This window comes from Monodelphis domestica, chromosome 1, assembly GCF_027887165.1.
Source record: "Monodelphis domestica isolate mMonDom1 chromosome 1, mMonDom1.pri, whole genome shotgun sequence".
NCBI classification, from domain to species: domain Eukaryota; kingdom Metazoa; phylum Chordata; class Mammalia; order Didelphimorphia; family Didelphidae; genus Monodelphis; species Monodelphis domestica.
In genome coordinates, this window is record NC_077227.1 from 94,917,176 (window position 1) to 94,932,686 (window position 15,511).

The window sequence follows — 15,511 nt, forward strand, 5'->3', positions numbered from 1 at the left end:
ATCTGATTTTTAATCTTATAGATATTAATAGAAAAACATTCCAGCTGGAGAGAAAGTTAAACAATAAATGAAAACCAAGTGCCAGTGAAAGTGAAGTTTTTTTTTTTTATTCTGTTGCATGTTCTAATTAAAAGATGTTTCAAAAAAATTTGATCAGGAATACAGGGGGAAAAATATGTTTGAGTTTATTTAGGTCCAGAATAAAATTTCTTTGCCTAATTTTTTAGGGGAGTTTATCTGTTTGCAAAGAGGCCAGTTAATGCATACAGTCCTTAAGAGATACAAATGTTTTTTTCTTCTGCCTGTTTGTCTCACATGTTGCTTAAAACCTTAGCTAGGATTGAATTCCATTTCTGATTGATTAGTGGCAGGTTTGTGTACTGGCTGGTCTTATATATAGGTATTTTTTATTTGTATGGCATTACTGACAAGTATGTTTCTTCTTGGTGGTATTCTAGCCTCATTTCCTATAGTTGCTCTTTTTCATCACTCCATATTATATATATTTTGCTGTTAGACATTTTCTGCATGTTTAGTCCAGTGGAGCTGTGCTACAACAAATATCCTTTTGAAAATGGTAAATTTAAAAAAGATGTTTGAAAAAGGCTGCATTCCAAGACTTTGGTGATCAATCTTATGTTAACTTAATATCACTTTAAGGAAATTCTTAACCTGGGATCCATTAACTTTTTAAAATTTGATGACCATATTTCATTGTAATTGGTTTCCTTGGTAATCCTCTGTATTTTATACATTTAAAAAGATTATTTTGAGAAGGGGTCCAAGGTTTTTTACCATATTTCATAGGGGTGCATAATACCAAGTTAAAAAGCCTTACTCTAAAGTGACACTGATGAAACTGCTGGAAAAAGCTAGATGTCCTACTTGCAGAAGGTCCAATTCCAAGTCTATAAACTTGTGGACCTACCTTGACCTGGAGCTTATCTTACTGTTCTCTAGCTGCCAGGCCCAAAATTGAAGCTTTCCTAATCTCACTACAACATTTGGTGCATCACTGCAACCTAAATAGATGATAAATTGACTGTTTTCTTTCTTATATAACTTAACATAAAAGATTTTCACATGTTGTTTCTCTGATTTAGGCCAATATATCTTTACCTCTGTCTTTAGGTTTGTTAACCTACAAAGTAAATTCCATTCACTGTTTGTATATTTAGTCTTATTTTCTGGCAGTCCTCAGCAAATAGTTCCTGCTTCATTATACCTTCAGGTATGACTGTAAAATTGACAAAAAATGGGCTGACTTCACTCAGTGATTGTATTATAAGATTGAAAGATTGACTTTAGCTAAAGAGAAGAATTCATTAAGATCTGAATTTTCCAGAACCAATTTTATAGATATCAAATTTTTTAAATGAAATTTTAGTATAAATGTTGTTTCATACTCTAGCAGATAATATTAGTAGGTTGCCTTATAACTCAGAGAACTTGTTCAAATTAATGTTTCAGATTTACTCTGCAAAGGTTTATATATATTTATATCTATATCTATATCTATATCTATATATCTATATATATCCCTTTATAGTTGCAGAGCACTTGAAAGTATATAATCTAATCATGATCTCAGGAAGTATTCTGTACCATTTTTATTTTTCCATTTTATAGGTGAAACAGACTTGAGGTAATATAACTTTTCCAAGTCTGGACAACTATTAAGTGGCAGAGCCAGGATTTTAACTTCTAAACCAACTTGCTTTCTACTAAATTTTTAGACAAAAGACCTTTGTGTGTTTTTATGATTGTAGGAGAAACTCCCTTTACCAGTGCAAATAAGCAGTTTCTCTGTACCTTTTAGTCTTAGAGAGTTGGGTGAGACACAGAAGGATTGTGAACTGGCCTAAAGCTATCCACCAAGTGTCAGGGGCAGGATTTGAATACAAGTTCAAGTCTCAGGCTGACTGTGCACTGCCATTCTATCTTCACCAATGTATTGTACTACTTCTAAATTAGTGCCCTGAAAAATAAGCAATTTTTAGAGCTTCAAGTGTGACATCTCCCATCAACTCAAAGATGAGTATTATTTTTTGCCAAATTTAATAGTACTAAATTGAACTGTTTTCTCTAGTCTTTGATGGATTTTGTACTTTTCCTGTAACTACTACATAGAGATCATATTCATTTCACATTACTGTTTTGCAGCCTAAAGAACGGTGTTGTAATTTTAGAAGTGCATAGTTGTGTTGTACAGTAGCTTTCCAGAGAAACTCAGATGATAATCTTGCTAGCTGTAGAAAGTGTCAGGGTGTCCTGGGCAGCTTCTTGTTCTTAAAAATACTAAGTGAAGTTTTCTCAAATTCCTAAGCTTCTCTTCAGCAGAAAACAACTATGTAGACATTCAAATTAAAGAGGTCTGAAACCCTATAGGAAGAAGTCTGGGGCTAAGAGTATGTTTTCAATACAATTTCAAGTGCGTTATGTCTTTTGGAGAATTACAATTTAGGTAGATTAAGGGAAGTCTCTTGAGGTCTTTCAAATAGCTAGAATGTTTAAAGATCATTTCTGAAATGTAAATTATACAATTTATATATGGAAAAGACCTTAGAAATGTTGTCTATTACAGACAAAACAGAGACCCAAAGAGATTGTGACTTTCCTAAACTCGTTACGTAGCAGAGTTAGAATTTGGACCTAGAGCTCATCTAAGTTAAGTTTAATGCTTTTTTTTTTTACATCATTGGTGGGGAGTGGTGGAAGGAGAGGAATAAAAAAAAATGTCCAAAGACAGGGGAGAAAGACAAATACATACATACATACATACATACATACATACATACATACATATGTATATATATATACATATATATGCATGCCAAGGCTTTAAATTTAATTTAATCTTGTCAGGTAGTCTTATAAAACATTTTGTTTGGGATATGTCTTTACAATAAACACAAGTATTTTGACTTGTCCAGAATTTCTATGTTCATAAGTACTGGTACAAAAAAAACAACAATCGAAGAATAAAAACAAATCTCATAGAATAGTCTTTCTTAACCTACTTTTGTAACTGTTGTTGTTTTCCTTGAGACTTATCAACACAGCTGCCATGATTTGATTTACAAATTGGCAAGAAGGCAAGAGAAATAAATGGTGCATTTTTTTAATATTCAGAAAGCAGATATAAATTATTTTGTTTCCCCTTTACTGCCATACTTTTAGATATTCTTGTGAATCACATCTTGTACCATAAATATTAAAAACCTTAATGAGTTCATTGTTAGAAACCAAAACAATAAAAATTTTAAAGACATATTTAAAATATTAATTTCTACTTAAAAAATTCTGAATATGTGGTAAATTTGACTAAAAGCTTTTTACCTTTATGCCCTAAATATATTAGAGCAGGAGAATATTCAGACTATTTAAGTGAAGAAATTTGAAATTCAGCTTCCATAACAAAAAACCCTCTATAAACTACAAATATAATTATCATTTATATATATTAAAACATCTTCACTGATTTTTTCTTTTAAAAAATTACTAGTGATGGATTGCTTTCTTCATAAAATCCAGTGAACTCTTATTTTTCATTCTTCTTGACTTCTCTGTGGCAACTGATAATATTGACTAATCTATTTCTCCTTGAAATTCTTTACTATTTAAAAAAAAAGGAGATCTAAGCAAATACAAAACCCCAGAAGCCAATTAGAAGAGAGTTTCAAAGTGGAGTGGGTTAGCCAGCTATTGACAGATTAAAGAAACTGAGGACTGAGAAAAGTTCAATGAGAGAGGCTTCTGAGAGGCAGTCTGGTGTTAGATAAGCAGTGGTCTTAGAGTCCAGAAGATTTGTACTCTATGCTTTTTGATACTTATTCAGCTTCCTAGGTTTTATCTACTAAGGTCATACCTAATTATACTAGAATTAGTGAAGGCACTTGTCTATTTTTCTAAACTCTTATCTTCTGTTTTAGTATTCTAAGACAGCTATGTGGAAAGGGCTAGGAAATCCTTTGACTTTCCCAGGGTCATAGCTAGGAAGTATCTGAAGCCAGATATGAACCAAAGTCCTCCCAACTGCAGTCCGGACACTATCCACTGTGCTTCCTACTTGCCCTAAGGGAGATGTCTAATTACAGATCCAGAGATTTGTTCTTGTTTCTCCTTTGCTGGAAGTTTTTTTAAAAAAAGTATTCCTAAATCTTTATTTCCTAACCTCTTATCCACACTCCAGGTAAGTATTTTCAGTTGCCTGGAAATTTACTAGAAGTTCAAGATTATTTTGGGACATCTATGAACAAAATAGAATGTCTTTTCAAATTGCTTTTCTCTTCACAAACCATTTCTTCTTAAGTATCCCTTTTTTGTCAGGTATCATTTCTTTAGTCTCCTAGGAGGTATAGAGATCATAAATTTAGAGCTATAAGGGACCTTGGGTCACATAGCCCACTTCTTTTATGTTACAAGTAAGAAAAACTTAATCCCAGAGAATTGCCCAGAGTCACCGTATATACAAGAGCTGGGATTTCAGTGCATTTCAGATTATTCCAAATACAACACCCTTTCCCTCATACTAGACTACCTCTTTATTCTCTTTCATCTCCTGTATTCAACTTGTCATTAATACTTAATTATTGCTTCCTTTTAGAACATGTCCAGTTTAACCCTTCTTATTTTCAATGCTATCATTCTGGACCAAATTCCTAGACTTTAGAGCAATAAAGGACTTTTAGAAATCATCTCCAGCCTCTTTATGTTTGTATTGAAATAATCTTTTAACCTTCCTACCCTTCAGTATATCTATTCTATACTTCTTGACTAATCCTCCTAAAGACATTTCCCTTAATACTCTACATTGCTCAGTAGACAGAGTGGAGTAGTGGAAAGGATATTGGAGTTAAGAATTTGCTCACCTTGGGAACATGAGCAACTTTGGATTAGATTGTTTCAGCCTGTGTATTTAAGCATGTGAACTTATATTATCTTTTTTGGGGGGGCCTTAACTTTTTGTAATGTGGTGCTCACCTAGTCAATCTTGTTTCCCTCCAGTTTTTAACCTGTACCATTTATTCTGCCTTGCTGAGGTGTTATCTCTTGTATGGGATAACTAAAATATCTAGTGTGTTGGGATTTTATTTATAGTTGAGAAAGTTAAGATATAAAGAAGTTGAGGTTTATGCTTAAGATCATAAAAGTCAAGTCAGAAACCAAATTTTCCAGTGTGTTATTATAGGATCATAGATTTAGAAATGGAAGAAATCTTAGAAGCTATTGAGTTCAACTCCAAGTGTCATCCTGCAAATGAATTGATCTGAGTAGGTGTCACACATTTATGACAGGGACTGTGAGATAAGCTTACTTAGAATTTAGGGCCAGTATTAATTTTGCTTGAGAATAGTTAAAATTACCATAGCCCTTTTGTCTATTTAAGGTGACACTTAAAATTATGGACACTTGACCTTTTTTTTTTTTTTTAAAGAGAAGTGAGTGGGTGGGATTGTGTAGGTGTAAAAAATTACTAAAAGATAGAATGATGTTGCCTGGGCCCAAATAGTCAAAAGTAACATCTAGCTGTTCCCTCTCCCCCCCTCCCCCTTCCCCCTTCTTTGCATTTGCCTTTTAGGAAGAAGGCATACTTTGCAACTCTTACCTGAGCTCCATTTCACATTGTTTGTACTTGTCTGGGCATTGCCTGATGAGACATGTTGATGACAGTCAAGAGATTGCAAAGATTAAAATTTGGAGTTATGATATCAGTTTTTCTTGGAATATTTAACAGTGACCATTGACTGACTTTCAGTTGTTGAAACTGAAGTAGATTGGTATAAGTAAATTAATGGCATTAAGTCAACTACTATAGTTAAGATCAAGTATGAGTTATTAGACTCTCCTATGATTTCTGACTATAGTAGTCATTTGTTTCCAGTGCTAAAGTTTCTTAGTTATTTTGAATCTTTTAAAAGTTAAAGCTGATATACTATGAAAATCAAGGCAATTCTGAAAAATATGGGCCCTTACTGTTTTCCCAAGTAAGGTTTATTAGGCACAGCTGAACTAGTTAGCTACATTAGACCTAATGACATCAAATATATGTATGCATGTATGCCTCAAACAGTTTGATATATAAACATTTAATTTGGCAATGGTTGCTGAAGATATGTGGGAGAGGAGAATACTTTTATTTATGTTGAAATAAATTATGTTTTAATCACTACCTAATTACTAGCAATATGGCATTTCTAAAACCTCATAAAATACCAAATGTATATTAACTAGTTCTACTCACTCCCAAATTTTCTTATGAATGCTTGCTGTTCTGATTCCTGAATCTCTTGAATGATATTATATGATATTGTATTTGAAACAAATCATACTTTTCAAGTTATATCTGTATAACGTAAGTTCCTTGAGAGTACGGATGATTTAATTGTTTGTGTTTGTATCCCCAGTGCCTCACATAGCCTCTTGTAGACATTTATTAAGTGTTTGTTGATTGGTTCAATAAAAATAATCCATTTTACCAAGTAATTTAATAATCATTTTCATCAAGGTTCTTATCACATGGTGATATGCAACAAATAGATATAGTATTAAACTAGTTTCTTTGGTGCAGTGGATAAGGTGTCAGGCCTGGAGTCAAATTTGAGTTCCAATTTGGCCTCAGTCATTAGCTTAATCCTGTTTGCCTCAGTTTCTTCATCTGTAAAATGAGCTGGAGAAGGAAATAGAAAACTACTTTTGTCAAGAAAATCCCAAATAGCAGTCACAAAGAGTTGGATATACCTTAAAATGACTAAACAAAGACAAAAACTAGAAATTGATATTTTTTCCTCTTCATAAATAAGTTTTTGACTTGGTTTCTTCCAAAATATAATCATATAAATTGTATCAGTAACTAGAGATACTAATGCAAAGAAACACATTTGACCTCATAGGTATTATCGAACCTTAGAATGAGAACCCAGTAACAATAAAGCCCTAGAAAGGATAGATAAAATGTGATAGTAGAATGAAGGTGATAAATACATATGAGGAAAGTTAGAGAACAGAGGAGGGAAAGCATGGGGTAGAGCTTTTGAGTGAAGAATGGAGGAAGAAGCAGAATGTTATTTTAGTATTTTTATAAACCATCTGGAAATCAAGAAGATGTTCATGAGGAGCTTGGGAAATAGCTCAGAAGCCTGGAACACAGTATGCTGTAGAGCGGTGGAGGATGTGAGATATCTAGACATCTCTTGTACCTTAGAAGTAGCACAGCTAATAATTATTTTATTTACCTTATTTATATCTTATATCATTAATTCATAAATCAAGATATTCCCAGGCCAGAACAGAGGAGATACTCCTCAGTCCAGTCCAAACTGAATTAAGATGTAATTGGGATGTAATTAAGATGTAATGAATAAAATAACAATAAAACATAATTATGCATTTTAAAGCCAAGTCAATCTAATCTTTATGTATGGACTATTGATTCCCCATTCTATTTGAGCTTCACACTACTGTGCTAGATCATTGAACCAAATTTGATAAGATGAATTTTAATAGGGATTAATATAAAATCTTTTTCTTGGGTTCAGGAAAATGAGCTTCATGAATATAAGATAAAGGAGTTATGGATAGGCAACAGTTGAAAGAGATAGGGGATGATTTAGTAAACTTGGAAGTTCGAGTCATTAATGTGTTGTCATTCAAGAAGACAGATGTGATCTCAGTTTATGTTCAAAGAAGTATAATAGAGGGAGAAATGAGGAAGTGATGACCCCACTGTATTTTGTCTTGATCAGACTATTTGGGAATATTGTGTTTGCTTTGGGGATCCCACCTTAAAGAGTTAGTGGTTTTTTTAATGTGATAAAGTGAAGAGAGTACTAGCTCAGGAATGAGAAGACCAGGATTTAAATCCTACCTGTATGATCTTTGGCAAATCACTAATCTTCCTAGGCTTTATTTTTTAAATAACTAATATCACCATCATCATTCTAAAAATGATGATGTTGGACAAGATGTCCTTTGAGGTCTCTTCTAGCACCAGATCTGTGATTAGAGTCCCAGTGGCCCTTTTTCAGTCATAATCTTTCTTGACCTTTCTTGATACTTATTAACCACTCTTCTCTTGGTTATGCCCATTTCTCTGGCATTTCTTGATGCTGCTGTCTTGATTCTTATTCTACTCGATTTGATATTTCTTCTTGGTTTCTTTGTTGGATCATCATCCATGTCTCAACCTCAATATCAATCATGTGGATGTACATACAAACTCTTCCCTTGGACCCTTTTCCCTCTCTTCTAGATGATCTCATCAAATTGTATGTGTGAGTTCATTGGTTTTCTTTAGGCAGATGTCCAGATTTCCCTTTTGAACCAGCCTTCCTCCTAAATTCCACTGTCAGTAGTTCTCTCAGACATTTCCCATTGATTCTCTTGTAGGCATCTCACACACAGTGTAGCTAAAACAGACCTCATTGTCTTCATTCCTTTTCCCCATTCCCAAAACCCATTTCTTTCCCTCGGTTGCAAATTGCTGTTGAGAGCACCATCATCTTTGAAAACCTTAGAACTACCCTCAACTTTTTTCCTGACCCTCACATTTTATCCATTCAGTTGTCAAGCCTTGTTAATCCTATCTTCTGCAACAATTCTCAAAACTTTGTAAGCCTCCTTATTCATATCCCTCATTATTTCTGACTATAGACTATTGTAATAATCTCATAATCTTCCTTCTCTTTTCTCTCTAAACTATCTACCACATAGCTGCCAAAGTCAGTCTTAAAAGTGCAAATTCTGACCATGCATTCTTCTCGCAAAGTTCCAGTGGCTTGTTATTGCTTTTAGGATAAAAGACAAACTTTTTAAAAACCTTTCCAATCTTCTTCTGGCCCTGTTTTCCAGGTATATTTTATATTACTTCTTTTACTCTATAGTTTAGCCATACTGGATTGCTTATTGTTCTTCTCATCAATTCTGTGCCTTTGCACATGTAGTTTGCCAGCCCTATAATGGACTCTCTCTCTTCTTTCCTACCTCTTAAAATCCTAGTCCAAGGGCAAACCTCCTACATGTGGCCTTTACTGATTTTCCCCCTCTCCCTGAAATTACTTACTTTATATGAATTTATATTCCCTTGTGTAGGTGTTTTCATGAAATATAAGCTCTTTGAGGGTAAGGATTCCTTTTTTTTTTTTTTTGATACGACTGTAATGTTTACCTAGCAATAGTTGCTTAATAAATGCTCCTTGATGAAAGCCAAAATAAATAAGGTAATAGGAAGAGAGTAAGAATTCAGTAACTCAAATAGTAAGAATTCAATGAACACTTAAGCCAAATTCTGTAGATTGATAGTACAATGGAAAGAGCATTGGTTCTAGAATCAGGACCTGGGTTGAAATTTCTCCTCTAACACCACCTGTGATTTTGAGCATGTCTCTAATATCTCTAGGTCACTAAATGGCTTCTGTGGGTTTTTTTTCAACTCCAGATATATGAACTTAATTGATTCAGATGAACTATCTTTAAATACTGAAAGAGATAGCAGATGGGATTGTTGAACCAGTCTTTAGTACTCATCTTTGAAAGATGATGGAAAATTAGAGAGAAATTGAGAGATTAGAGAAGAGCAAATGCCCCAAAGTAAAAGAATGACATAAATTATATTCTGGTGAGCTTGACTTCCAATTCCTCCCCTAACTCTGTGTTTTTTTAAAGAGAGCATTAGTAAATATTTAGTAAAGGAAGTAATTAACACTAAGAACCAGCAAAACTCCCATCAAAAGCAAGTTATGCTAGACTAAATGTGTATATGTATATATTTGGGGATCAAGTTCTGCTGTAGGTATAGCTCTTGGATTTTGATAAAGAATTTATGGACTTGTGTTTGGACCTGCACTGCTCAATATTTTCATTAGTTAGCTTGGCTAGATTTAGAAGTCTAAAAAAATCTTGAGAGGCTTGAGAGAATCTTAGGAGGTACAATGGAAATTCAGCAAAGGAGACTGAAAAATAGCAGCCATTTTGGAGGAGAAGCAGGAGATTTGAAAGAGGGTGATCCAACAGTGTTAGAGGTTAGAGAGGTCAAGAAACATGAGAATTGAGAAAAAGCCATTAGATTTGGCAATTAAGAGATCATCTATAACTTTTGGAGATGATGTGAAGAGGAGGAAACTTGCTGGTAGTGGTGGTTGGATTTTCATGGAAGCAGAGAAGACCTGAAATTGTATTCAAGTATTTGATGATGCACTGTTGCCTGGAAGAATGATTAGTCTTACTTTATTTGACCTCAGAGGTGAAACTAGGAGAAATTTGGAAAAGTGGAGAAAGGCATTTTTGTTGTTGTTGTTGTAGATCAGTAGAAGGAACTACCTAACAAAAATTACCCAATATAGAATATAGTATTCTGGTGACTTGTTGAATTATGTTGTAAGAGGTTTCTCATTAAGGTGTACGTTGGGCTAGATTCTCCCAGACACATTATAATGGAAATTCTGAGTGTTGTTAATAAAAAAATATTAAACCTAAAGGAATTTTTTTGATATTCCAATTTCTTTGAAGTTAATTTCCATCGTCTGGATCTGTACTCCTATCTCCTTGAGTTATGCCATTAGTACTTTTCTTTATTAGAAAGGCCCTATTTAATAGTATCAGCTATCCAAATTGTCCCAGAAATCACATCTTCTACCTTGTACTTCTGCTGAGTCTCTTTACTTTTAAATTTTAAATCAATTAATTCCCCACATCATGTAAATTTTAGCTCCTTTTTAAAAAGATGGATTAAAGTAATTAAAAAACAAAACAAAACCTGACCTCAATGGGCAAGATTTTTAAAATGTAAGACTTAAAATCTTATAGGAAAGTATAAGATTCAAGACTATCACAGGATGGTAGAATGTATTGAGTATAAAATATGCCTGAATTAGACTAACAGGCTTTAGAAAATCAATGATCAAGTTAAGTTTGTTTAGAAAACGAGGAAAGGATATAAACTTAAAAGCTTGCTGTTTATTTTAATTTTAAGTGCAGACAGGAGACTTCAGATATAGATATATTGGCAAATTAATATGTATATTTCCTTTGGATATCAATACACATCTTATCAACTAATCCATTCCTTAAAGAAGATAAGACAGTTGCTGTGCTGCTGATACATTCCATTTTATAAGTTCTGCTCTGATAACTTTTTTATTCAGTGAAGAATGCTGATAGTTTGGCTAAGAAAAATGTTATCAGTCAGGTAGGAGTTAGCCTGGAAGTCAGTTGACATGAATAGTTCATTCCCAAAGGATCTCAAACTTAAAGCTGAAGGACTTTAAATCTAATTTCCTCATTTTGTTGATGAAGAAGCTGGCCCAACTAGATTGATTTCCTAGATCTTAAGAAATAATAAAAAAAAAAATTTAAAGGAGCTACTGGCATTTAAGTATTTTATACCTTTTGTTAGCCTAATGGAAATAATGGTTAAAAGTGCTCAACTTTCTACTTTTATTTTTAAAAGTAGCTTTGGAAATATCCAAGAAATACAGTTATTTTTGAAATTTTGGTATCTAAACTTAATATTTAAATGGGACTTGATTATATTACTTCTTAGTAAAACCATACATCCTTCTAAGTAAAATTTCTGTTTAAATTCTGAGTTTTATGTTTGAGAAGTTAAGTGTGCCTTTTAACATGACCAGATATTTTCTGGGAGGTGTTGTGCATATTTAGTCTCATTCTGAGCATCATCTTAGACATGTCGTCTTTGATGTGGGGCTAAAAATACCAATTCTTTAGAATTGTTAGGACTAATTAGTATGAGAGCTTAAAGTGAAACTTAAATTTAGATGGAAAGATTTACTGTCAACTTAAAGTAAATTGTGTGATATTTTTTCCTTATTGATTTTTTTTCCTTGTTCTCTTAGTTAACCCACCCTAGGTAGGATTTCTGCAGTGGTTGCTTCAGATAGTGTCATAGATCTTAGCCAGAATTCTTGAAGACTCAAAGTTATCAAGTCTATGTCTTTAAGTTATTGTAGGCACTGAGGGTGTGTTTATTGTGGGTATTTGGTCTTGCCTTCTTTTGTGCCTTATAATATACTAAGAGGAACACATTTGCCTTCTTAGTGGCAATAAATGGGCTAAGAATCAGAATTTGAAACTTTTTATTGGCATTTGAAACTTTTGGAAAAAGAGCAAGAGAAACTGGTAATATCAGTTGAATTTGCCAAACTTTCATGAGCAAAGATGAATTGTTTAATTTTCAAAATATTAATTATTTCCAGAGTATAATTGTGGCTATTTTAAATCACTAACTAGGCTATTTTTAAATTTCTGTTGAAATGGGGTAACAATTATGGAGCTATGATCAGGTGATGAGTACAAGTGTAAAACTGGGCAACAGATCAGATATATTTAAAAGTATTATAATGAAATTGATTCACAATTTTAAACTCAGTAGATGAAAATGATTTTTTTTTGTATTTTTAGTAATGAATGTTATAACTATTGAAGACTATAAGAGCACATACTGGCCAAAATTGGATGGTGCCATAGATCAGCTTTTAACTCAGAGTCCTGGTGACTATATCCCTATATCATATGAACAGATATACAGGTAAGACCATCTTTAAAGGACTGAACTTTTTAAAAAATCAAGATGCATTTATTGGTCCAATTGTAATTTGAATGTGACTTAATTTTTAATGAGTATTTTTGGCATATTAGGTCAGTTCTGTAAACTACAAAGTTATTCTCAGTACTCACCCAAAGGTCACAATTTTGCTTGAAACAAGATTTCATTCTTCCCTTTTTTCCTAGCTCTACTTCCTTTGCTGAAGTCATACTTCCTCTCTAGATGTGAAGCTCTTTGAAATTTTAGTTTCCTTTTCAGTAATTATCTGGTAGCTGACAACAATTTTTCTGTTATGAGGAAGCTGATTTCTTTCTAGTCCTAAGGTTACAAGAGCCAGGCTCATTATTCCCAAGGCTTATAGGAGTAGCCACTGTGGACATTGTCTATTTTGAAATGCATGAAACATACATTTGATCAGCTTTTGTATAGTCTTAGTGTGTGGTAGGTAGCAAGTGCTTATTATATGCTAGGCTATGCTAAGGATTGACTTCAGAAAGTTGCAGCCCTCTCAAAGATCTTATTCTCTATGGGAGAAGATAACACATTGGTGGGGTTGAGAAAAGGGAGAAGGGAAAGAAGGAAAAAGGTTTCATACAAGTGTAATAATATTACAAAGAAGAAGGAAGACTGCCTTGGAAAGAATTAGGACAAGGTCATGATTAAAATCCTTCCTAAAATGATGGTTCTGGAGGAAATCACTGTTGAGGAGGGAGAAGGACTCCAAAAACAAAGTTTTTGGCAGACAAAGATAAAGTAGAAGGGAGACTTGGAACAGTCAGGAAACATTAAGTACCTACTTTGTACCAGGCACTCTGCTAAACTGAGGATACAGACAGGGTGAAAAGACTGTTCCTGCCCTCAAAGAGCTCACCATGAAGCAAAGTATTACTACTTGGATCTAGTCAACTGCCAAGAATCTCTTAGTTCATACTTGCCAGTCCTACACTAAAGGTGTCCAACATAACCTTGCTTCTAATCTCCTGGTAGTTTAACTACCAGGATCACCTTTCTATGTATATGATGAGGATAGTTGTCAGAAATTGCTCTTTCAGTCTGTGTTCCTACTAATTACTTTCCAGTTACATTCATTTTCCAAAGATCTGTATTCTTTGACAAATATTATTTACCTTCTTCCTCAATTAGTGAGATCCAGACTAGGTCACTTTTAATGTCTTTATGTTCAGTTCTCATAGGAAATTGGAGAAAACTGTGTAATCACTTGTAGGAGTATGTAGCATAGCGGGTGTCAAGGCACTTGCCAATTAGGCAGTCAAAATCTAGCATTTTTTAAGATTATAGGTGACTTGAGAAAGAATAAATACTTTATGACCCCAACTCATGTTGTATTATGGCTCTAGTTTAAAAACAAGTTGGCTAAAAAATTTAATAGTTAACTTTTCACTTTGCCAAGTGCTTTACAGATTTTGAAGGAAAGTAATATCCAGTTTATCTGGAAGTCAGACAGTCCTATTCCCCCCTCCCACTCCTCATTTCAGATCATACTTATAAATAAAAAAAGACCTCACAAAAATGTCTGCCACAAAGCCCCTTCAATTAAACAAATATTTATTAAGCAACTATATTTAAGGTAATTCAAAGATGAAAATCCAACAAAAATCCCTTTCCAACAAGGAGCTTATAACATGGTAAGGGATATATGACATGAGAGGCACATACAGAATGGCATGAGAAGGGGCTCATTTCTAGTTGGGGAATCAGGGAAGGCTTCATGGTGGATTTGGCATCTGATCAAGTCTTTTGCAGGGATGGAAGGATTTCAGCAACTGAAGATCTAGGCATTTTAGACATAGGCTAAATCTAAAGCTAAAATAGGAGGAAAAGAATAGTTGGAATTAATTGGGATAACTATTGGTGAGGTTGAATTGAAAGGATTTGTCAATTGATTTTATGTAGATGATTAAGAGAAGAGGCAGATGAGTCTGAGTTTTTAGCCTTGTTGAGAAAAATAGTGTCATTAAGAGGAAGCTATGGAAATTTTAGGGGGGATGAGTGGGAAGGAAGACAATCATGTATTCAGTTTTGAGGAAATAGAGTATTAGAGATCATGATTATGTATTTTTTCTCTCTGTGAAAAGTTAACTCTTATTCTGTTGACCCATACTAACCATGCTTGTTGGAGCTCCCTATAAATTGGTTTCCTGACTTGTTACAATTTAGGAACGAACAGTAAATTAGAATGGTGGAATAATGGAAGCAGTTGGCAATAGGTATTGATAATAATGACAATTGACAGTGATAGATATGTACCACTATTGTTGAAGCAAACAGTTCTATATTCTATTAACCTGTTATAGTAATATAGTCTGTTTAAGAGGCAAGACAGTTATATTTTAGAAATTTTCACGATATTCCATTTAAAAAAATAGAACATCTGTCATTTGATTTAGAAAAGGGATCACTAGTTTTTTGACTTATAAAAATGAAGGGTGAATTAAGTATGCATTGAATTAGAGTTGAAGAATTGTTGCAGACCAATTCTCTTGTCAACATTTTAGTTGAAAGTATGGCTTAAGTTACATTCTAATCAAAATGTCAGTTTTGGATGTTTGTTAAATACAATCTAAATAATTATCAAATATAAAAAATACAGAAATTAATGAAGACTGAAATAAATAAAGAAAATTATTGGAGTCAAGTTTTTTTGTCAGTTTTTAAAAATAATTCTTTATTTTGAATTATGCACTTTCCCAATATCTATCTCCTTTTGATCTTCCATAATGTTCTGAAGTGGAAATTTATGAATAATAGTGCTTGCCTTGTTAAGTAGCAGATTTGGAAAGGAAAAAAATCACTCTCTTGAGAAGCATTATCATGGTATAGCATATAGAGTATTGAACTTGGGAGTTGGAAAGATCTGTATTTGAATCTAATCTGATACTTGCTAACTTTGTAAACATGGGAAAGTCAGTTATTCTCAGTGACCTCAGT

The 15,511-nt window shown here is 33.4% G+C and overlaps 1 protein-coding gene across 2 annotated transcripts in view; it reads left to right on the plus strand.

The window, feature by feature from the left end:
- The window catches only part of CACUL1 (CDK2 associated cullin domain 1), a 98,101-nt gene that overhangs the window by 2,169 nt on the left and 80,421 nt on the right, over positions 1–15,511 (plus strand). For both annotated transcript variants that reach the window (XM_007478921.2, XM_001377037.4), the window contains exon 2: positions 12,418–12,544. In XM_007478921.2, coding sequence (XP_007478983.1) covers positions 12,418–12,544 — 127 coding nt within the window. The remainder of the gene's footprint in view (positions 1–12,417; positions 12,545–15,511) is intronic.